Consider the following 25,248-nt stretch of genomic DNA (forward strand, 5'->3'; position numbering starts at 1 on the left):
ATTTTTAATCCCGTCATTCCCTCTAGCCAAGACCAAAACTCCTGAGTTTTGTATCAAAACTCCTGAGCTATTTTATATGATAGTAAGTGCCCCGTTCTTTCAAGCATCTCCAACAGTTGGGCGATTGGCTTCCATACATTTTAGCTAGTCTAGCTGGCCCAAAATTAGAAAGCAAATGAAATTCCAAGTGAAGATGCTATGATTGATAAGGTTTTTCAATGCGCCAGAATGAATAGGTTGACACTAGAATTGAAAGAACAAGATAAATCAGAATATTATAAAGTATAGAATAAATTCTCTTTTTGGAGGGACATGAAAAGGAGTTCACAAAACTGAAATAAGAATTTAAGATGAAATAGAAAAGTGGGGAGAGACCTCATACCTGAGAGATGAGAAAATGAACTAAAAAGGTACGAAGCTTAAATGTATATATATAAGTATGTATATAAATGTTAATAGCTTTTGATTTTTTCTAAGGTAAAATGTTTTGACTGAAATGTATGTCGAAGAAGACCACCACATTCAATGTTTTTAATGTTTATAATTATTATTTTTTTAAAAAAAGCATAAATCTCTCCTTCTTGCCCAGAAACACATTGTATACCTTTGTAGAGAAAGACATGGGTATTTTCACAGTGCCTCGGACAGAATTTGCACTAAACTCCTTCAAAGTTCATTGAACGCATGCAGTGAGAGAATCCCTGAAAATGCTTGGCCGTTTTTCAAGGCCAATAATGGGTTCACCCATTTGACTAGGAAGCATGCAGGAAAATTAATAGAGACAGAGAGCATACAGGGAAAAATACCATTTGAATAAAATCCTTCTGAGAATTGAGTGTTGAGGACAACGAACAGACAAGCTGTCAAAATATTTATTCTGCTTGTGGTTTGTATCTTCCTAGCTTGGGTTGAGATGGGTTACTGTGACAGATGGGTCTTTAATCTAACAGTCAGATGATGCAATTTATGCCCTGTTGAATGTTTCTTGTTTATTTCTTTGTTTATTTAGATGTGCCCTTCTGGCCAGTTTAAACACCCATAGAAGACAGCAGTGCTACATTTAGCTGAACTCTTAAACAATGTTTAAAAAACCCCAGAAATATAGAATATTGGATTTCAAAAGACTGGTCCAACACCTTACTCAGGGCAGGAGTAATACCATCTTAGTCAAATGACAATCTGGTATATTTTTGAAAACTTCCAGTGATGGAGTACTCACAACCCCAGGAGGCAAACATTCCTTCAACTAATTATTCTCACTGTCAAAAAAATTCCCCTTATTTCTAGGTTGGATCTCTCTTTAACAAGCTTCCACCCATTATTTCTTGTCCTGCCCTTTGACGCCTTAGAGCGGGGGAGAGGGGGGGCAACTCCTGGCCTCCGGCCCACTATTGGTCTGTGAGCCAAATCAGAACCAGTTGGCAGAAGTGGCAGGTGAGAGCGAGAGTGTGTATACATCCCCACTGGGATGCATCCCCACATGCACGCTTGTGCCAGCCACTCATGCCAAATTATTCGTTCTCACACACAAGCACATCGCTGGTTTGCAAAAGTGGAAAGATTGGAGAACTATAGCTTAGAGCAAGGGTTGCCAACCTTTCGGACCTCAGGGGCTACTAAATTCATAATTTTAAATCCCACGGACCACTAATATAATCTGACTGGCTGGGTGGGTGTGGCTAGGTGGTCATGTGACTAGGTGAACATGGCCAATTTGGTGTCACTCATGTCAAGGGGTGCCTCGCCAGCCTCTACTCACTCCTCCCCTCTCAGCCGCTCCTTGCCTGCCCACCCGGACTCCTTAGGGCCTCAACAGGAAGCAGTGGTTAGAGCTAAGCAGCCTCCACGAGAGAGTTGGCAAAACCGCTAGCTCAGTTCAGATTGAGTTCTGACTGAGAAGGAGGCTCAGCAGAAGCTCTTGACTGAAGATTACAAGTATAGTCTTTCCAAGCAGAGGGAAGACCTGAGGGAGTGCAAGACCTGGAGGCTGAGATGGTCAGCCATTTCCAAGCCGTGATGTAGCCTCACTGGAACGAGCCCCGCCCCCCCGACTCTTCGCCGCCAGTGGCACTTCCCTCCAGCCTTCACCTAAAGCCCTGCACCAGAAAGCTGAAGCAGACCACAAGTCGGAATTTCTGCCCACCTCTGACCCACAGCCAAAGCCCCAAAGGGGGAGACTCTGCAGCAACACAAAGATTGATTGTACATATCCTGCCCAGGGACCGTAGTTTGAGGACCCCTGATTTAGTGCAATGTAAAAAATGTAAAAAAAAAAATTTGTGGACCCCAAAATTTTCTCGTGGACTACTAGTGGTCCATGGACCACCAGTTTTTACCGCTGCCTTAGAGAACAATCCAACCTGCTCTTTATGACAAGTACTGAAGATAGTTGCCATCTCCCCTTTTAATTCTTGTCTTCAATAGGCTAGACATTTCTAGCTCCCTCAAAGGTTCATCATATGATTCAGCCTCCAGATTCTTTATTATTTTGGTTGTTCTTCTCTGCATGTTTTATAGGGCCTATAGGCCTTTTTTCTTGTATTATGGTGACCATAACTGGACATAGTGTTTGTGGTCACACCAGTGCAGTGTAAAGCAGTACTGTCTCGTTGTCTTGACCCTCTATTGATGCAGCCTAAGATTGCATTGATCTTTTTGACAATTGCACCTGGCTGATATTTAAAAAGATAAAAGTTTTCCATTTTCAGTCAAGTCTGACTCGGTGTGTGTGTGTGTGTGTGTGTGTGTGTGTGTGTGTGTGTGTGCTCATCTCCATTCCCTAACTGAGGAAGCCAGCATTGTCCGAAGACACTTCCATGATTGTGTGGCTAGTGTGGCTATACACAGAAAGCACAGAATGCTATTCCCTTCCCACCTATTTATAAAATGGTACCTATTTATCTACTCGCATTTGCATGTTTCAAACTGCTAGGTGGGCATGAGAGGAGGGGCAAGTAACGGGAACTCATTCTGTCAAGCAGCACTTAGGTCTCGAATCTGGCCTGTCAGCTTTGTAACTGCTGAGCCATCATGCCCCTAGCTCATACAGGTAGTCCTCAACTTACAACAGTTCATTTAGTGACCATTCAAAGTTACAACGGCACTGATAAATGTGACTTATGACCATTTTTTGCAGTTACGATCTTTGCAGCAACCCCATGAGTATGAGTTCAAAATTCAGATGCTTGGCAACCGGTTCATATTTATGACCATTGGTGCGTCCCAAGGTGATGTGATCCCCTTTTGTGACCTTTTGACAAGCAAACTCAAGGGGGAAGCCGGGTTCACTTAACAACTGGGTTACTAACTTATCAACTGCAATGATTCACTTAACAGCTGTAGCAAGGAAGGCCATAAACTGGGGCAAAACAAATGTCTCATTTAACAACAGAAAATTTGGGCTCAATTGTGGTCCTAAATTGAGGACTGCCTGTACTTAAGTGGTAATCTTCTAGGACTCTTAGATCTTTCTCACAGTTATTACTGTTGTGCCATCTATCACCTATTCTATACCCATCCATTGGGTTTTTCCTACCTAAGGGCAGGGCCTTATTTTCTTACCGTTGAGCTGAATCTTATTACTTAGGGCCCAGCATTAAAATCTGTGAAGGTCCCTTTAGATCTTGAGCCTGTCTTATGAAGCATTTCCCCCCCCAGCTTGGTGTCATCTGCAAATTTTATGAGTTTGTTTTCTATCCCTCATCTAGATCAGGGTTATCAAACGCAAGGCCCAGAGTGCTCTCGCCCTCAGGGTGACCTGGCCCACAGAGTGCTTAGATCTGACCTGCAGGGCCACTCTGGAAACAGCGAAGGTCCGGCCTGCAATGCCTCTGCCAACAAAAATGGGGCTCCGTTTTCCCTGGCAGAAGGTTGCAGGAGGCAATTGCAGGTTAACGCAGAGCGCGTACGGCCCTTCTGTTTTTGCCGGCAGAGGGTTGCAGGAAGCCGTCACAGCCGAAACGGAACTCAGGAACCTGTTTTCATTGGCAGAGCATTTGGGTCATCAAAGGTGCCCCTGACACAAGTGACATTGAGCTGGCTATGCCCACCCTAGTCCCCTGAGTCAAATACAACCCTGATGTGGCCCTCAGTGAAATTGAGTTTGACATCCCTAAACTAGATGATTTATGAAGATGTTGAAGAATATTGGGCCCAAGACAGAAGCTTGGGGTACCCTCACTGCATGTTTTTCTCCATTTAGATGTAGTTTCATTGAGGACTACCCAAAACAGGCACTTGGTCAGCCAATTATGAATCCATCTGGTGGTAGTACTGTCTATCCCACATTGTTCTGACTCACAGGTGTTTAAATCGCCGCATCTCGTTGCTGTCACGTGACGTATCGCAACATTTTTTCCCCTTTACAGAGCTGGGGTAGGCATGATCTGTGCATGATGCATCCGGCCTGCAGACTGCCGGTTTGACACCCCTGTTCTAGCTTAAAAAGAAGTAGGTGATAGTCTTCTTTATCAAATGCCTTATTGAAGTTCAAGTATATTATATCGACAGCATTTCGCTGATCCATTAATTTAGTTACTTTATAAAAAAAAAGCAGTAAGTTTTGTCAGGCATTATCTGTTTTTAAGAAACCCATACTGGCTTCTAGCAATTACCTTGTTTGTTTCTAGGTGCTAACAAATCCTCCACTCGATTATCTTTCCCAGGACAAACAAGAAGCAGTAAAGAAACAAAAACCCATTAAAAAAAATTGCAATGTATTTTGTTTAATGGAAACATGGTTTTGACCAGAGGCTTACATGAACTGTAGACAAACTCACTTAATTCTATTAAACTATACTAAATCGTATTTTATGTTGCTTCTTTTCTGCTAATGGGAAGAACTCTGCTTTAAAGTGCTCCCACTCTTCTCATTTTAAAACTGAAATCTGGATAAAAATATCTCACAGGATTCATTATTTCTAGCCTGTTTCACTTGCGCAGTAAAGCTGCCCATACACCCACATTTCTCAATTTCCTGCATAGTTTCTTCGAAGATTTTTCTTTCTTTCCTCAACTACAGCATTAAATGGGTAAAAAGGGAATCACAAGGTATAACGCTCATCAAAAATTGCTGGGTGGGGGGCTTAAATACAGTCACCATTACAGTCAGTGGTGGGATTCAAATTTTTTTACTACCGATTCTGTGGGTGTGGCTTGGTGGGCGTGGCTTGGTGGGCATGGCAGGGGAAGGATACTGTAAAATCCCCATTCCCTCCCCACCAGGTAGGATTCAAATTTTTAACAACTGGTTTTGTGGGCATGGCTTAGGTGGTAGGCATGGCTTGGTGGTCATGTGACTGGGTGGATGCGGCCAACTCAGTATCACTCACATCGAGGCACACATCTCGCCTGGCCTCTCATGACCGTGGGGATGCTGCAACAGTTGCAAGTATGAAAAATGGTCATAAGTCATTTTTTTCAGTGTCATTGTAACTTTGAATGGTCACTCCACACAAGCAAAGTACCAGCAAAGGAGGGGGGAAAAACTCCAGAGAAGTTCCTGAGACAGGAAGTCCAGTCCTGCCAAGAATGTAATAAGGGTTAATGGAGAGGCAGTTTCTGTAAGCAACACCAGAATGTTTCCTTCCTGCCTTCCTTACAGGATTAGGCCAGTAATTTCTTCTAACAACCAGTTCTCCGAACTGCTTAGAATGTTAACAACCGGTTCTAGCAAATAGGTGCGAACTGGTAGAATCCCACCCCTGATTATAGCTGGAGATAATCTTCCCCATCACTGTTCAGTAGACCAGTGCTCTTTCTCACCTGGTGAGTGAAAGAACACAAAATGTTGTCCTACCCCACTATTCTTGTTGCTGCACTGTTTTCTTTCTTGTTGATTCTTTACATCAGCGGTGTCAAACTCGCGGCATCACATGACATATCGGGACTTTTTCCCCTTTCGCTAACCCAGGTGGGGGCGTGGCCAGCACCTGACACTTCCAGCCTACGGGCCATGGAGTTTAACAGCCGTGCTTTACACGATTGAACTTTCTTCAGAATGTTACTGATTTTCCAGCCAAGTCTTTTCCCAAATATTCAATTTTTCATAATTATGAAATATTTTGAATTATGATTTCCTATGTGGGATAGCATTCAGACAAGCCGGGCTGTTCATAAATTTCTGAAATGCAGCTGCTTGAGGTAGATCTTCCAATTTGATTTATTGATTTATTGATTTGGTCTCTGCCAATGCCCATGAACAGACATGGCTTTAGGGATCCATTGTCCATTTTTTATAATGTTCTGGGGTGTAACCCAATGAATAAAGAATGAGGTACTACAAGCTATGTCTGCTGATTGCTGGCTGCAGTTTGGCAGTTCAATTCCCACCAGGTTGAAGGTTGATTCAGCTTTCCATCCTTCCAAAGAGGGTAAAATGAGAACACAGATTATTGTGGGCAATAGGCTGACTCTTTAAACAGCTTAGAGAAGATTGTAAAGCACTGTGAAGCAGTATATAAGTCTAAGTGCTATTGCTATAGCTATTACCTTGAAATTAATTGTTGTAATTTCTAGTTTTGTTTATGCAATCACATGGAATTTCTCTCATTAAATCCTAGGACTGGTTTTCCATACCTGACATGCTGGCTTTATTGAACTGGCAATTAATAGGGTGATCCCTACTAGCTTATGTAGACTGGATGGAATACTTTTCCTTCAGACCAAAATCAGTGTTTACAGACTGAAAAAAACACCCCTTTTGATCTGCATTTAATGATTGAGTAGAAACAGGTTTTTTTTTCTAATGACAGATGGTAGGTGGTAACCCTGTCTCCAATCCATTTTCTTGTCATTCAGTTGTGTCAGACTCTTCATAACCCCATGGATCATAGCCTCCCCCATCCTCCACTGTTTCTCAGAGTTTGCCCAAATTTATGTCCGTTGTGTTGACACTATCTGTCCATCTCATCCTCTGCTGTCCCCGTATCTTGTTGACAACAGTCCCAAGTTCAAAGGAGTTGCATAAAATTATATGCATTGAATTGATGAATGTTGCTTATTCATTTTAATTCTCTGGAAGATAGGCAACGTGAATAAATTAAAGAACTCAGAGTTCAAATGACACTTTTTTTTTCAAGTCAGAGATGATTTTTCAAAAATGCCAGAACGTTATTTAGAAATGCAATTAATGATAAGCACGGCATTCAAATTTAGAATAAATTTGCAATGTGTCAGTTTGAGGAGAGGAAGAGAGCTAGACTTAGTACATTAGAATTTCAGGTCTTGGGCTCAGGAACAGTTGTTGGTGGGTTTATTAGTCTATAGCCCAGCTAATATTCCAGAGATTTTTCTCCCAAATTGAGTTAGGGTTAGGTTAGGGTTAGAGTATGGGATCCAGAGCATGGTGTATATGCTATTATGGTAGTCTTGGGTCTCAACATTTCCTAATTCCTATGTCTAATATAGACCTATTTAAAATCATAATCTGTTCAACTCTTGAATCTAGAGATTCTTAGATCATCGACCTATTTAAAATTATAATCTGTTCAACACTTAAGAATCTAGAGATTCTTAGATCATTATGTCCATCCATTGTCCCAATGTAGACATAATCTGTTTGAAGAGCTGAGGGAGGAATAAGAAGGGGATGCACAAAGAGAATAGAACTTGCAAATGTTTGGAAAGGGAACTAAATGTATAGAATCGACAATATGAATCATACTGTTTAAAATAAGACACCACAATATATTCCCCAATCGAAGAGAATATCAGTAGTTCAGGGTCAGGGTTAGAGTTAGGGTCAGTGTTGGTATTCAAATGTTTTTACTACTGGTTCTTTGGACATGGCTTGGTGGGTGTGGTGTGGCTTGGTCGGCATGGCAGGGAAAGGATACTGCAAAATCTCCATTTTCACCTCACTCCTAGGAGAAGGTTACTGCAAAATCCCCATTCCCTCCCCATCCTACTAACCTGATTTCCAGCTCCATTGCCCTGCGCAGGGCCACAAAAGATGACCCAGCCAATCAGCTGGGACTCGGGAGGCAGGGAATAGATGGGGGCGGGGCCAGTCAGAGGTGGTATTTATTGGTTCTCCAAACTACTCAAAATTTCCACTACCGGTTCTCCAGAACTGGTCAGAATCTGCTGAATACCTCCCTCTGGTTAGGATTAAGAACCATGCAGTCCCTAGGTGTTCTCCGTCAGTCCTTGGCTGCTTACTTGGAGACATTTCATTACCTAGCTAGGTCACATCTTCAGGGCTGCGAGAAAACAACATCTGCAAGGAAAACAATAAATTCAAAGATCACCAAGGACTCCACAAAACGATCTGTGTTAATCTAAACCTAAAATGCTTACTGGAAACTTCGTAATAAATTTCAGGCAAGTGTTGGGGCAGAATTTTTCTTGAAAATTCCCCTTTCCCCATTTTGCTGATGATGCTTTCCAGCCCTTTAAACAACTGCTTTTCACCTCTCCTGAGACACAAAATTCCCAAAATTATGAGACCAAAGTGTGACTTGACAGTACAAAATGGTGATTTAGTATCCTTTAGTATCATTTGGGAATAAGGTAGATGCTTTCAGCTAGGAAGTCATGGGAGGAAAATGTGCTGTTCCACTGGCATGTTCTTCACCAACTTTAATCCTTTCATATCCATTTCAGTTTTGCAACAGGAGAACTAGTTGTCAAAACTGGGATTGTGAAATGCAACCTTGGTCTTTGTGTTACAAATATCTTTCTGTATTCTGGTTGGTCTTCAGAGATGGTTGTTTTAATGTGCAACTTAAGGTGATAATTATAACATTAGTACCCTCATTGAGACTCAGGTGTCACCCACAATACTTTGAAGGGCTCTGGTGAAATAATGATGTAAAATTATTCAACTGAAGAAATTCATTCTGAGAAATGTTGCTCAGGTAATATGCAAACACAGGCAGGTAAGATCCCATAAGAGGCAATAACATATTTGATGGTTCAGTGGCTAGGCAGACTGAAATAGTTATGCGTCTTCGGTACGGTTATTTTGAATTACTAGACAGAATGCACTTTTGCTGTCTTTCTCTTCCCATCTTCACTAGGATTTCATTTCATAAAATGAGAGGGAGGTGAGAAGGTCTAACATGATGTGTAGTTTAGAGAAGGGCTCATTAGTCTGCCTCAAAGTCTTAAAAGAGCGAACATTGTATAATTTCACCCTTGCTATTTTGATTATACTGCAGTTGAGGAACACAGTTGACTTACTGTTCAATGTCCTTTAACATTTTGTAGCATTTATTAAGTTCATTGTTTAATAGTAATTGTCAAATCAGATTGTACCATAATAACGTACATTTACATTGAAAAGTATGTAGAAGAGATCATGGAATATCTGACATCACATAGATGAGAATACATACTTCCTTGGTAGCCTAACAAAAGTACAGTACTATCATTGGGTCAAAAATGCCCAGAATCAGAATAGAATAGAATAACAGGAATCTTGAAGGTCTTTTAGATCTGTTTAAGCTTCACATTTTTAAACTATTACAAGATGCAGCTGAAGATACTTACTTGTGTGTTTATCCTTCAAGTAAGCACTCCAAAAAGCATTGAAGCTCTACTTAATGTGGTATAATAAGAGATTTATAATCTAGAAAATGGGAAGTATAAAACATACAGAAGGCAAAGAAATGGATCATCCAACAAATTAACCCAAACTCAAGAGACAAAGGACCAGGCTCAAATTATGTTACTTGGACACATTAACAAAAACCTAATTCTCTAGAGAAGGCTGTAACGATGGGCAAGGGAGGAAGAAAAACTAGGTTGGAGATAAATTGTACTGCAAAAAAATCTACCTACGTGACCATTAAAAATCAGTACGGATTTGATGGAACATAACTCATCCATCACCGTTATTTGGTCATCAAAATTCTCTCATGCATCATAGAAATTATTATAGAAATTCTTGAGGGAGATAAAGAGGTTCAAAAATGTGAAATATAAATAGATAAGTATAAATATAAAGGGAACTTAAAAGCCTGGCAGAGCTTATTTGCCCCTGTCTTATATTGAAGAGAATCAAGATAGGGCAATGTTGAGTTTTTTCCTTATCCTCTACTCTCTTTTATTGCCGAGCTAATATCTACATAATCTCTCCTGAAGTCCTACTTCAAGATTGTTTCTCTTGTTTATTAAGTGTATATGAAACATGCCCTGATTAATAACATTTCTATAAGTATCTACCTTTCACCAATTCACCTCTTTATATCTCCCATTTGTTGTCCAGCATTTGATTCACATTAGGAATCAATCACTTGATTGCTCAGAATTTATTCTTCAGTTCAAGTTACATAATTCATATACCAATGTCCTATATTGTATTGTCCACATATCCCATAGACACTAAATAAAAAATAAAAACTTCAGCAACCAGCTAATTGTGGCTATATTTGAAATGACTAGTTTTATTAATGCCAGCATATTTTTACCTAGTGGTGGGATTCAAATTTTTTTACTACCGGTTCTGTGGGCATGGCTTGGTGGACATGGCGTGGCTTGGTGGGTGTGGCAGGAGAAGGATACTGTAAAATCTCCATTCCCTCCCCACTCCTGGGGGAAGGTTACTGCTGGTTCTCCGAACTATTCCAAATTTCCGCTACCGGTTCTCCAGAACTGGTCAGAACCTGCTGAATACCACCTCTGATTTTGCCAGGTGATTTTGTAAGTCAAGTGATATTTATGAACAATAGTATTCTCTTTGATGACTCAAAGTCAGGTATTCCTTGAATGTGTATTTGCACATCCGTGTTTTTCAGTCATACCATCTGACAGAATTTGAAGCATAAGATAGCTGATATTTTAATCTCTAAAAGGTGGACTAAAATATATATTTTTTCATTTTTAACTGGATGGTTTTTGTGTACTTTTCCTACTTAAGGTTGCAACCAGAACCTCACTTATTCCATAAAATGAAAACAAGCCTATTTTTAGAGGAATCTGGATGTTATATATGTATTATACAGTATAATAAGGCATACAGAAATACAGAGTTAAATCTAGAGGCACAATATAATAAATAAGCGAGTCTGCAGCCCCGATAGATCAACAGTTTGTACTTTTCGGTAAACGTCTCATTTTCAGCATTTTTAGGAGCAAATGGATCAGTTATCATGGTGAACATCTGATAACTGCTCATGGATATATAGAAGATACAGTAATTAAGCAACCTATGAAATATTATTTCACAATAATTATAGCAAAAATCACCAATTTGTTTACGTGCATAGTTTTAGTTCACCTATATTATGACAGAAATGTAAAAAAGATAATTTCCCATTGTGAACATGGCAAATAATGAATATTTCCTGGGACCCCCAAATAAGATCTTTCCAAGATGTTCTTTAAAAAAATACCATGGTGATAGGTTGCTTCTGAGTGCTAGGCGTGCCTTCTAATACAGGAATGTTTTGTGATTTGTTATAAACATCATTGCATTTTGTTCTGCATCCTCAACACACTTCAGAATTTCCAAGCCAAATCCAAAATGTTTGGGTATTTTCAAGGCTACCAGCTTTAGTAAAGGATCAAGTAATGATCTGATGAAAATGAGCAAAATTCTCTTTTCATTTTGTTGGTCCTTTTCTGGTAATGAATTTAGATTGATAAATCCAAGTAAAAGCAAAGTATGCAGTGTTCCTCTTTATTGACATTTTGACCTGAAGCATCAGATCCAAACATACAGTGCTGTTGCGATGCCACGAGATGTCACTATGGTATTGTTGGCCCAGCTAGTGGTATTTATGGCCAAAATTAAGCAGCTATCCATTGTCTTAAAAGCTATCCATAACAACAGCTTATAATTTCTTTAAATGAACAAATGCTATTAGCTTTTTGTCTTTCTAAAGCGAGAATGATTATTTTAGGAGGCCCTTGCAAGGAGTGAAAATGCTTTTGCACATAGGCTCAGCCTATAGGAGATTGAACTACCATCTTTATTCTGTGATCATTTCTGACAGATGGGAGTCCAATCTCTTCTTGAAAGCCTCCAGTGATGATGCTCCCACAACTTCCGAAGGCAATTTCTGTTCTGTTGGTTGATTGTGCTCAGTGTCAGAAAGTTTCTCCTTATTTCCAGGTTGAATCGCTCATTGATCAGTTTCGGGGTGGGCTGCAGTTCGGAGAACCCCAAATCCCACTCCTGGCTAGCCACGGCCACTCCGCCCCTCCCCTCCCAGGAGTCTCCACACGACCCGTTTTGGATGCAGTTAAGTGCAGGGTGCACACAGAGGTTCGGAAAGGGTGAAAAACAGGAAGTTCGGGAAGGCCGAAAATGGGCCAGTTTCCAGAGAGCCTCTGGAGCCCAGGGAGGCTGTTTTCGCCTTCCTGGAGGCTCAAGGAAAGCCTCCGGAGCCTGGGGAAGGCAAAAATGTCCCCTATCCCTGCCATGGTGCAGGGGGCTAATTAGGCCATGCCCACCATGGCCACGCCCACCCAGCAACTGGGCAGAGAACCCTTTGCTAAAATTTTTGAAGCCTACCCTTGATCAGTTTCCATCCAAATAGTCAGGCTACATCTGGCTTCTGGACTAGGGGCTCTCCAATTATGTGCAATTATCCCATAATCCTCAATGTTGGCCATGCCTGAACTTCCAAGAATTTATACATGCAAAGGGAGTCGAGGGTGGGGAAGTAAAGAACCATAACATGCAGGTAGTCCTTGACCATTCATTTAGTGACCATTCAAAATTACAATGGCACTGAAAAAACTAATGACCAGTTTCTACACTCACGATTGTTTCAGCATCACATGATCAAAATTTGGGCACATAGCAATTACCATTGTTATGACCTGGGTGTGGCACAGAGGCAACTCAGCCAGATAAGCAAGAAGAGTCCCTTTGTTATCTCCAACTTTGCCCCCAGTGTCCAGGTTACCTTCTGTCTGGAGAAAAACTCTCCCAGGAATAGCCTTTGACTGCAGAAAATTAAGGCCAAAACATGAGCAACACAAACTGTAACTTAAAGTCCAAACAAGCCAAACTGAAGTAATTAGTTTGGCAGGACAGCAGCAAGAATTTCAGACTTGAAGGCATAGCAAAACACACACGGTTGGGAAGACTCCAGGAACACAGATAAGCCACCACAACACAGGATAAAGTCACGTTTGCTCCCAGCAGCCTGCCACAGGCACATGCATCCTGCCTTTCTTAACTGTCTTCCCAGCTGTGGCTAATGAAGGGAATCAGGACCCTTTCCTCCCCCGTAAGCCACACAACCCATGTTGCTCTCTTTTCCGTTCCTCCCTGCGTGGCCTAGGATGAAGAGGGGGTGGGCCTGGCTCTTCCTCTGAACTCCCTCTCCCTTGTTCAACCTCTCCCCTGCTCTGCTCAGCTGGACTTTGCCCTTCCCCAGCCTCCTCCACAGCCAACGGAGCCACACTCCCACTCCTTATCAGCTCTCTGGCTTCCTCCTTGGATTCAGACTCTGACAGGGGCATGACAACCATGCATTCATGATAGTTGCAGTGTCCTGCATCATGTGATCACCCTTTGTAACCTTCCTGTCCAGCTTCCCACAAGCAAAGTCAATGTGGGGAAGCCAGAGTCACGTAAAAACCCACATGATTCACTTAACAACTTAACAATGGAAATTGTGGTTGTAAATCAAGGACTAGCTGCACTCAGATTTTGTTCTTTTCTTTCCACCCCTCCCCCTAAAATATCTACACGGGAAACCTGAAAGATTATGAGTGCTGACATTTTAGTTATGTATAGCATATGATGCCTTATCCTATTTTTTGTAATTGGATTTTTTTAAAAGGTGTATCATGCCTACCACAGATTGTATAATAGGCGATGAGCTGCAATTATGTAAGATACCACAGATGGTTCTAGCAAGCTAGAATTGTGCCTTTGTAGTGCTGAAACTATCAAGGACATGCCAACTGTGAACAAGCACAGAAAGCCAGAAGACACTGACCAGATTGGTGTCTGGTGTATGAGCACTAGACTTAATTGTGCCAAGTGAGTGTGGCAGTTGTGTATAAATCTTCAGTACTCCAGTGCTGAAGGGCTGAAGCTTTGGACAAAGAAATCAAATTATGTACTAGAAGTAAAAGAGATCGGGAACAAGCATTTATCTCTCACCATTCTGGCTTCGGAAGGCTTCCTTCTCAAGCAAATAAAACTAAGTTATTAACCTACGCCTGCTCACCTAAAATAAATCTTAAATTTGATAGAATTTACTCCTAATAAACATGGATAGATATTAGTGGCTCATGTTCTGATGTAGTCAGAGTTGATTCGATCCGTCTGGGTGTGACTGATTAAATCAATAGATCAACACTTGGATTGGTTGAAATCCCAGCTAATGAAACTGGCTGAAGTCAAATGTGAATATAATACAGGCTCGATTTATGTGACCAGTCATTTAGCAACCATTCAATATTATAATTGACGCCTGAAAAGCTACTTTTCAACCTAGTTTCAACTCTCGCGGTCACCTGGCTTCATTTTGGGCGCTCAGTAACCTACCTGCATTTACAGCTGTTTGCAGTGCCCCATGATTATGTAACCACAATTTAACTGTGATCTTGGTAGAAACTTACGTTTACTTCCACTCTGGCCAAAAACTGGTCTTTGGTAAACCACGTTTTTGCTGAATGACCACTACATTTGCTTATTAACCCCTGCAATAAAGGTCATAAAAGGTTCAGTCACATGGTGGCCCTCTCTACAACCATTATGATTTATGACCATAATGATCAGTTATAGTTGTAACTCAAGGGCTTACCTATATTTTCTCTAATGAACATTATGGCACACCAGTAAGGATTTGTATTAATTAACATTGTATTCGGTGCCACCTACTTTATAACATGCTCAGCAATGCCCAGAGTCCCCTTGTAGGGAGGTGGCATAAAAGTTTAACAAATAAAAAAATAAACTCATTAATCTGCATATGATCTCTTTGATATAGCTGCTAAAATGCTTGCAGGCAAAAGAATTGGAGATGGTTGGGACTAGGGCAAAAGAAATAAAATGTAGATACAAGGCTGTTTGTTTATTTATCAAATTTATATGCTGCCTCCCTCACTGATAAGGGAACTCTGGGTGGCTTACAAACAGTAATGAAATAAATGTATTTAACACAGTTTGTTAAACAGCGCTACATGTTTCTCTTGGGAACAAAATAAACTCCTGACCATGAAGGCCTTTAAGTAAGGACAGAGATGACTTTGTGAGGTTGGAAAAAAATTTTAGATATCCATTCCACTGCCTGCATATGATTTATATGCTGACATGTTGAGTAGGAAGTGGAAAGTAAGTAATGACTAAAAATACAGGTGTGAAGATGTATATTCACTAAACTTAAATAAGAAAATATTATAGGCTTTCACTTTTCACTATGGACCATTTTTTTCAAAAAAGATACTGCTTTCAAAATATGAGCTGAACCATTTCTGGATGAGATAGAAAGCAGAAACATCTACAAAAGATCCAGATCTAGAGACAAACTAAACCCATCAATCAGCAAAAATCTAGCAGAAGTTTGTCATCATTGCGGTTCATATACCCAAAAAATTCCTGAGATAACGGAACTGTTCATTGCAATTGATTTTTGCAACAATTCTTTCATCGCATTTGTTTGTTTGTATTGAATTATATTTTCCTACACATATTTTCAAGAAGACTCAGCAATATCCAGTTAGATTCCTTGACTAATTCTAGCATTGGTAGAAGGCAGTGGTGGGATTCAAATTTTTTTACTACTGGTTCTGTGAGCGTGGCTTGGTGGGCATGGCAGGGGAAGGATACTGTAAAATCTCCAGTCAGAAGTGGTATTTGCCGGTTCTCTGAACTACTCAAAATTTCTGCTATCAGTTCTCCAGAACTGGTCAGAACCTGCTGAATACCACTTCTGATAGAAGGAGTCTATTGACTCTTGGCTGAATAATTGGAATGGATTCGGTTCACTTATCTATAAAACAGATTATTGATGTAAAGACGGAAAAAGTAGAAGTAAATTGGAGTGGCTAAGCTAAGAAACACTAATTACAGTGGTATCACTGCACTATTATTATTTTCTTGCAAGAAACGTTTACTGTGGGATAAATGGAAAGAGGAAGAACACAATAGAAAGCAATTATAGGGTGGTTCCTCTGTTCCCTGCTTGACTCAGTGACATTTGAAGCACAGAATAGCAATAACTATAGAACCTAACTTACAGTAAACATTTCACTGTGTTACTAAATAATATACTTCACCGACTTACAAAGTCCAAACCTTGGTACCATTTGAAGAATGGATTTTTGTTTTAAAAACAATGAGAATTGAAAATCAACCAATGAATGCAATGAGCCCATAAAAGCCATTTCTAATCTCTGAATTATGTTTTTGATGGTAATTTGTGGCACATGGGCTGCCACAGAATAAATAAACAATAGTGGGAGGAGAAGGAGTAGATTCTATATCTTGATAGCCCAATGAAATTCTTGGGAAAAGATTGTTAGATGAATGTGACTCTACATATGACAGAGAGGAAACCAAGTGAATACATTATTGGTATGGTACGACATTGCCAGTCTTAACCATATTAATTTTAATAATCATATGGCACCTGACTTGAAAAATAATTGGAAAGTTGCTAATTTCAAAATTCAGGATGTATATGGAACTGGAAGTTTTGTTTACTAGGACTTACAGTAAAACCTCTGGTCACGACCATAATTCCTTCCATAACTTTGGTGATTTCTTCATCTTCTAATGTTTCATCTTTAGGAATTTTTGGGTCAGGGGTCATGTTTGATCGCCACCCAAGTATGTGTTTGTGAGAAGATTCAAAAAAGTTGTGATTTTTTTGGTTGGATTTGGTCTTGGTCAGAAGCTCACGTTGACTACAAAACAGTCCGCTACAAAATGTTTAGTTAGAACCAACCTCCAATGCTATTACTGAATGTACAGTATTTCAACAATTCAGTGGCCTTGAAAATTACTAGACATTTTTGCAGCGTTTTCTATACCTTCTTTATTACTTGCCTCAGTACTTCTTACATAAGTGCATATACTTAATCTTAAGGGGGCTGATAACATACTTATCATAAGTTAAGATCCTTCCTGAAAATTCTTCAGTTTTCATTATTGAAAATGCCCATGCTAAAAATATCCTTGACACTTGTAGCTTTTGCTATAGTAAAAGTCCAGACAAAAACTTCTTAAAATGGAAATGGAAGAAATAAAATGGAACAAGTATTGTACCTGTGTTTCTCAACAGCCGTGGCTGGCTGGGGAATTCTGGGAGTTGAAGTCCACATGCCTGAAAGTTCTCAAGATTGACAAACGCAGTTACAAACTCTTAAAAGGCCCATTCCCTGGAGCAGCAGCAGGAGGAACTAGTTCATTTAATGCTGTGGGTTAATTCCCACTAATGTCTTCTTTCATTGTGCATTAATTAGATGGAGATGAGTTGCAGTATTTGGCACAGGTGGGTTTCTAGGTTGAAAAGTGGAAACAGATGTTAGAATTGCTGGGGAAACAACGGGGACTAAAAATAACACAGAGAAAGTAAAATTGTGTTGGGTTTTGCAATGCCCATCTTTTCTTTTCTGTTTCTATACATAGATCACCGCATTGACCTTGGACACTTGGCTATGAATGAACCCATCATAGAAAGGCAGGAAATTATAGCCTTGTGTTTTGATGGGAAATTGTAAGTGGGGAAAACATTGGGGGGAGTGGGTTGATGGGGGGGTTGAGAGTGACTGGGTCACTTCTTGTCACTTATGTTAATTATAAAGAAGGAAAACCACTTATACTTGGCATCAATGTTTTTGTGGATAGGCTCCGGTGGATCAACAGCTTCACACAAGGCGTCAAGACTATTTAGAATGCTTGCTAGTGATGGATAGATGTGGATGATGGGTAGAGTCTAGATGGTGGAAAGATATGCGTAGATATATATAGATAGTCCTCAACTTACAATCGCTGGGACCAAAATTTCCATTGCTAGGCAAAGTGGTTGCTAAGTGAGTTTCACCCAATTTTATAACCCTTTGGTTATAACTTTGTAGTCATTAAGTGACTCACGCAGTCATGAAGGGAAACCTTACTTTGCTTGTCTTAGTCTGAGTTTGCTTTTCAGAAGCCAACTGGGAAGGTTGCAGATGGCCACCCCATGACCCTGAGATTCTGCAACCTTCGTAATAACATGCCAAATTGCTCAGCAACCCAATTCTGATCATGTTACTGTGGGGATGCTGCAATGGTTGTGAATGTGAGGACCAGTCATAAGTCACGTTTTTTTCAGTGCCATTGTAACTTCAAATGGGCTAAACAAAATAGGAATAACCAGTATGGTACCTAGTTAGATTGCCCTGTTTATGAGCTGAAGGGAGACATTTAAACACAAAGTCTTCCTCTTTGGCTCAAAGTTATGCTGTTTGTGAGGTGGCAGGTAGATAGTTTGGTTGCTATTGTGATAAATGGGAAATAAAAGGTAAGTCACAGATTGACTTTTCAATGGAAGCTTGCTTATCTTCTTTAGAATGGTACTTGACTCCATGAGAAAAAGTCTTCAGGTCTAGCATTTAGTAGAATAAAAAAGAGGAAAGGAAGAAGGAAGGAAGAGAGAGAAGAGAGAAAAATGAAAAAGAGGATAGAGAGGGAAAAAGGCAGAGACAGAAGAGAAAAAGAAAGACAAAAAAGGAGAAAGAAAGAAAGAAAGAAAGAAAGAAAGAAAGAAAGAAAGAAAGAAAGAAAGAAAGAAAGAAAGAAAGAGGCAGAGAGAAGGGAGAAAAAGAGAGAAGATAGAAAATGAAAAAGGATAAAGAAAAAGGCAGAGACAGAATAAAGAAAGAAGAGAATGAAAGGAGAAAGAATGAAAAGAGAGAGAGAAAAGAGTTATTTGTATCATCTCAGAAACTGAAAACTCAAAAACTGCCCTCACCATTATCCATACTGGCTAAAAGCATTTTGTTTCAGCAGAAATTTAAAGCCTGTGGATTCCTCACTGCTGTCCTAAATTCAAGGAATATACATTATATCATTTCTGTAAAAAATATATCAAGCTTCTGTTCCCCCTTCTCAAAATCTCACTCTTTTTTGTGTGATGTGCCTCACACCGCTTACTGGGTGACTCTTCCATTGCATGGGGCTGTTACAGCATAGGCTGAATTCTTGAGAAATGAAGAAAACTCAAATACTTGAGAAAACTAAGATCATGGCATCAATTCCTGGCAAATAGATGGGGAAGAAATGGAGGTAGTGACAGATTTTGTTTTCCAAGATCATTGCAGATGGGGATTACAGCCAAGAAATTAAAAGACGCTTGCTCCGGGGGAGGAAAGCTATGGCAAATAGACAGCATACTACACAGCAGAGACATCACCCTGCCAACAAAAGTGCGTATAGTCAAGGCCAGTTGCAATGTATAGCTGTGAAAGTTGGACCATGAGGAAGGCTGAGCGCCAAAGAATGGAGGCCTTTGAACTCTGCTGCTGGAGAAGATTCCTGCGAGACTCTTGGAGTGCAAGGCGATCAAACTGGTCAGTCCTAGAGGAGATCAACCCTGACTGCTCTTTAGAAGGCCAGATCCAGAAGTTGAAACTCAAAGACTTTGGCCACCTAATGAGAAGGAAGGACTCCCTGGAGAAGAGCCTAAAGCTGGGAACGATGGAGGGCAAAAGAAGAAGAAGGGGACCACAGAGAATGAGGTGGCTGGACAGAGTCACTGAAGCAGTAGGTGTAACTTTAAATGAACTTCAGAAGATGGTAGAGGACTGGAAGGCCTAGAGGAATGTTGTCCATGGGGTCGCGATGGGTCGGACACGACTTCGCAACTAACAACAACAAATAATGCGGAACAAATTACACAAACACATAGCAGATGTAGCACTTGTTGCTGGTTCTCCTGATAAACTTTTATTGAAATAAATTGAGAAAGCAATAATAAGGGGATTTTATGACTACTATATTTCAAAAGGAAAGCTCATTTTTAAATTATTTTTTGTTGACCATTTTTAAGAAAAGGAAGACCATTTTTTAGCAGGGGAAGGAAAAAGGAAAAAAAAGGAAAAATGAAGAAAGGGAATAAACAAAGTATTTACCTGTATCATGAAATTAGGTTAAAACTAAATATCGTTTTGAAAAGCTACAAAGTCACTGTCCTCTGTTGGTGTTAATATTAATGTTAATATCAATACCAACAGTGTAGTGTGCTCAGGGGAAATCATAAATGACATTAAGAATTACACTAATTTTTATACAAACAACTAAGATACTATATTCAGAGAAATCTAGATTACAATGTGGAGAAAGACCTTCATATAGAAATAATATTCAAATGTATCATAAATAAGACACTATTACCTGTACAGTATGTGAGATCTGATTTCCATCTATCTCTTGTTTTGAAGTGTGATTTGTATTCTTTTTACTGATTGAGAACTATGCTAGTTCACACTTTACATATCTGTGAGGCTGTGATAGATAGATAGATAGATAGATAGATAGATAGATAGATAGATAGATAGATAGATATGGATGGATATGGATGGATGTAGATGAATAGATATCTGCTTTTTTGTTGAGATAGAAAGATTAATTTGATGGAATAATATGAATTTTGGTTCATAAACATCAAACACCCAATTTGAAAACAGTCCAGATCATGGGCTTCACTTATCAAATTAAGCAGTAGTTAATTTATCATGCTTTTAAAAAGAAACACTTGGTTGACTTGGTTCACACAGCGTAAGAAGCCATATCCCATGATTTACAGTTGAAAGTGGCTGGATTCATGACCCATAATATACATTTATGGTCTGTTCTCATGTACTTGTTCACAAGAATTCTACAATTCTACAATCCTTCAGGCATCTCCAGACCTCACTCCACACAAACATTACCACTGTTCAGAGCATAATGTTTAGAAGGTGATCACCATACTAGGATAATTCTCATCCATACTTGGAATCTACACTATCATTGACCCAGAGTACCCTGTAGAAATGTAAGCTACTTAGTCCCTGGATAGAGCAATTATCATTTGCCTGATGGGAGGGTACCACTTTTGATGTCCTTTGCCCATAGCAACATGCTATTCTCCCTGAATTACAGTTCCCAAACAGTGTTGCAGTAATGCACAAAGTTGCTTACAATGCTTTTTTAAGTGGAAAAATTAATTGGAAAGTGTCCGTGGACTAATAGATTTGAGTAAACTAAGGCATCTATCAAAGGCATTCCCATTTTATAAAATTCATTTATTTTTCATTAAACCTATAGGCTTCCCATAGAGTCAACTAAGAGCAGCCTAGCGGTCACCCCATGGAGAATGCCACAAGAGAGCTACTGATCTTGTGTTAGGAAGCCCAGGGATTAAGGGAGTGAACATAATTGGCAGCTATTCATCCAAGGTGACTGTTTAGCAATTCTGCAAAATAACTCTAAATGAGAAACCATTCTGAAGTGGAATACCGAATATAGTTTGGAGACATTATTTCCTGTGTTTAGTTTCTGAACAAGAAAATTCCATATTAATACCTCATTTTAACTCTTTGCAAACTCTAGGCTCAGCCTTGCTGATGAAAATTGATTTGGAAACTAAGGTGTGCCTTTAATTTAAAATCCATGGTGGCACAATGGTTACAATGCAGTATTGCAGGCTAACTCTGCCCACAGCCTGAAGTTCAATCCTAACCAGCTCAAGGTTGACTCAGTCTTCCATCCTTCCAAGGTTGATAAAATGAGGACCCAGATTGTTGGGGGAAATAGGCTGACTCTGTAAAGGCTCAGAGAGGTGCTATAAAGAACTGTGGAGCAATACATAAGTCTAAGTGCTATTGCTATTGCTAAATTCTTGAAGATTTCCATTCAAGAATTTCCTTTATTACTGGTATTGTAGAGGAATAAATACGTTCCATGCTTCATGCATGCTTATTTCCAGTGTTTGTTTAAACATTTCATGAGGACTCTGAATAACTGAGTGCAGAGCAAGATCATTTGAATTCTGAACATATTTTATGGACATGGCTGGGAACTGTTTTGCTATCAAACTTTTGAAATATATGTCTTTCTTTGATTCTTTTTCTGATTGATCCTTCTGCATCCTAGTGTTCTCCAAGTGTATTAAATTTCAGTACCTAGCAGCTGCGGCCCAATACAAAGCTGAACTGCATCTTGGTGCACAATGTGCTTATCACATGCACCAGAATAGCAAGACTGGGGTGCCAAAAATTCAGACAATCAGTGGGTGCAGCACAGAAATAGCCAGCGATCGCCGAGAGAGATTCATATGCAGTATTTCTCAACCATGGCAACTTGGGGAGGTGTGGTCTTCAACTCCCAGAATTCCCCAGCCAGCATGTTGGCCTGGGGATTCTGGGAATTGAAATACATACATTTTAAAGTGATCACGGTTGAGAACCACTGCAGTACAACCTGTCTCTGCTATCGCTAGCTATTTCTCTGTTCTCCAGAGTTTTGCAGCCTAGATCTGATAGCCCAATTCAAGGAAACTGTTGGAAATGTCACTGTGATAAGAAAGATTCAGATAGAGATTTTAACATGCTCTGGCCTTCTTTGAACACTCTCTGTAAACACTCTCATTTGTAAGATGTGTCCTCATATGGGTCCCAAGAAAAAAGGGTCAGCTAAAAGCAGCCTAGCAGGCGCTCCATGGAGAATGCCACAACACAGCTGCTGATGTTGTGTTAGGAAGCCCAGGGATTAAGGGAATGAACGTATCTGGCAGCTATTCATCCAAGGTGACTGTTTAGCAATTAAAAGTTGCCGTTAATTCTTTCTTGCAAAGACTGGGAATTTACATTCAGTGCTGAGCTCTGTTCTTGCACATCTCCTTCAATACTGTTTGGAGCATGCGCTGCTCCAGCCCTCAACTGGCTGTCAAGGTGGGGTGTGTGGGGAAGAGAAAGAGAGAAAGAGAGAGAGAGAGAGAGAGAGAGAGATGTAGCGCTCTGCCAGCTCTGAGCTGCCGGTTTCCTGGTTGCCAAGCAGTTACTGTTTTGTGGCGGGGTTGCGGAGGCTGTTAATTGAAGGAGTCCTCTCAACATCTTTGATTTTCCTCTTTCACTCTTCTTGTTTAATTTGGAGAGGCAGAAAGAGGGAGAAAAAAGAATGCAAGCGTGAGAGAGACCATTCAGATAGAGACAGGAGATTAAGGAGTTGCTGTGTATTTTTATGGCAATAAATTTATGCTGGCTGATGCTCCACCGGTGATTAAGTGATGGGCTAGCTACTCATCCATATTCCTTTAGCTGGGGTGGTGTGAAACACTTCCACAGTTGCACACTCACTCGCCTTTTCTCTGCCTCTCATGCACATCAGCAGAAGCAGACCCATACCTACAAACACACGCATACACAAGACTTGTGAAATCCTGTTTCTCACCGCAGTGGGTCCAAGTAAGTGAACATGACTACAGCTAAGGAGCAAACTGCATCAGGAAAATCAGTCCAACAACAGGAACAGGTAATGGGCTTTCACCCTCCCTCTCTCTCTCTCTTTCTCTCCTTCTCCCTCTCTCTCTCTCTCTTTCTCTCTCTCAACTTCTCCCTCCTTCTATCCCTCTCTTTTTTTAGAGAATAGGGAGATAATTTTCAATGCATGTTATGCCTCTTCGTTGGTTGGCTTCCTTCCCTTTTCATTGCTGACAATGTGTGATTAACATTCTAAAATGAGTCATCCAGGCAGGATGTTGACTATCAGCTGTCATTGTATATAAATACTTGTGCATGGATTTTGCACTTTCCTATAACTATGACTCTTTTCATATGTGTCTTAGTGTGTGAGTGTTGGTGAGCTTGTTGGATGTTTGGGATTTTCCTGTAGACACCAGGTGAGAGAAATTGGGGGAGGGGAGTCAAAGCTTTTCCTCACAGCATTAACCCAGTTTATGGTGTCTAACTTGCATGCGATGGCTAATTAACTCGCTTCACAAGATTTGTCTTAACCCATGCAGATTTGATCCAGCTGCCTTTTTTTTTTTTTTTAGCTTTGTACAAGTCTTAATAGGATTGCCTTTATTCATAATAAAGCTAGTAGAGAATTTTAGACTTTGGATAATAGTCTTTTGGGAACTGTGCTTTATATACATTTATATAGTGATTCTTGCTTCCCCTTTTTCAGGGAATTTTGCTATATTTGGGGGTGCTCCTATGTATTTTGTGATGTGGGGCTCCAGAACTCAGTCCCAAATCTTATCCAGGTTAGCATCCTTGATGATTGAGAAAATCTGTGGAAATGTGGAGGTTAAATCCAGTTAGTGTTAATGTAGAAATTGCTGCAGAATACTCTCGCTTGTGTATCCCAGGGACTGTGTCCCTAGTGAGATTGTTACCTTATTTTTGCCCCTGGCCTTGTTTCCTGTAGTTGTAGAATACTCAAAAAATATCTTGTTAGTCTCTCCACTTTTCTCTTTATCACCTTATCAAGAAAAATTTCGGTTATGCATAAATATTTTTGTGCAAGATAATAAGTGCACAGAAGCAAGATCACTTAAAAAAAAATCTACTCCAGTCACTTCCTGAATTTTATCTGTAAATCGATGGCTTTTCTTAGGTCCGGTTCATAAAATGAGTTTTCTTCTCAATAAAAACCAGTTTTCATCCTGGTAAAGTAACGAATCAACTTTTCAAGCTAATAGAGTGCAGATAGGAAGGTATGTCAGATGGAAAGACTGCTTAAGACATCTCAGATCCTGATAAAACATACAAAAATTTCACAGGAGCTTCTTAACTCCTTCACTCTTTATCCTATTTGCAGATCCTCCTCTGAGAAATAAAGAATATGGAGAGTTCATTTGCTCCAGATTCACATTTCAGATTCCACCAGGAGTTAACATGATTTGAACCTACCCTGAACCTGGTCACATGAAGTATCCTCTCTTTTCCTCCATAATCATGGCCATGAGGAAGAGTATGCTTTGAAACTCCACACTATAGTTTATTTAAGTGCACTTTCTCGTAATAAGTCAGATTAATACATTAATAATTTCTGGGCTTGCTTGAACTAGTGAAAATTAAGCAGAATATGTTCAAGTTTAGATGCCAGACCAGGCTACAGTTAGTTTTAAATATGTGCATATATTCTCAGGGACTGTGACGTCTCAATAGCTTTCAACTGAAAGCTGAGAATCCAGATTTGAGATCTGAGCAATGGGCAATGGGGTGAGTTCCTGCTCCTTGCCCAAGCTCCGACCCACCTAGCAATTCAAAAGCATGCAAATGTGAGTAGAAAAACAGATACCACTTTGGTGAGAAAGTATCAGCGTTCTGTGCACCTCAGCATATTGTCATACTAACCACACAGTA

At 40.1% G+C, this 25,248-nt stretch overlaps 1 protein-coding gene across 4 annotated transcripts in view; it reads left to right on the forward strand.

Annotated features, from left to right (window-relative positions):
* The window catches only part of DPP6 (dipeptidyl peptidase like 6), a 539,989-nt gene that overhangs the window by 303,173 nt on the left and 211,568 nt on the right, over nt 1-25,248 (forward strand). Inside the window, exon 1 of one of the 4 annotated variants that reach the window (XM_087917828.1) lies at nt 23,260-23,407. The exons of the other annotated variants lie outside the window; for them this stretch is intronic. Coding sequence (XP_087773954.1) covers nt 23,351-23,407 — 57 coding nt within the window. The 5' untranslated portion in view covers nt 23,260-23,350. Of the gene's footprint in view, nt 1-23,259; nt 23,408-25,248 lie in introns of those variants that run through there. 4 annotated transcript variants of the gene reach the window in all.

The sequence above is a fragment of the Pseudonaja textilis genome, chromosome Z (genome assembly GCF_049901715.1).
Source record: "Pseudonaja textilis isolate UNSWEBS1 chromosome Z, rPseTex1.2, whole genome shotgun sequence".
Lineage (NCBI taxonomy): Eukaryota > Metazoa > Chordata > Lepidosauria > Squamata > Elapidae > Pseudonaja > Pseudonaja textilis.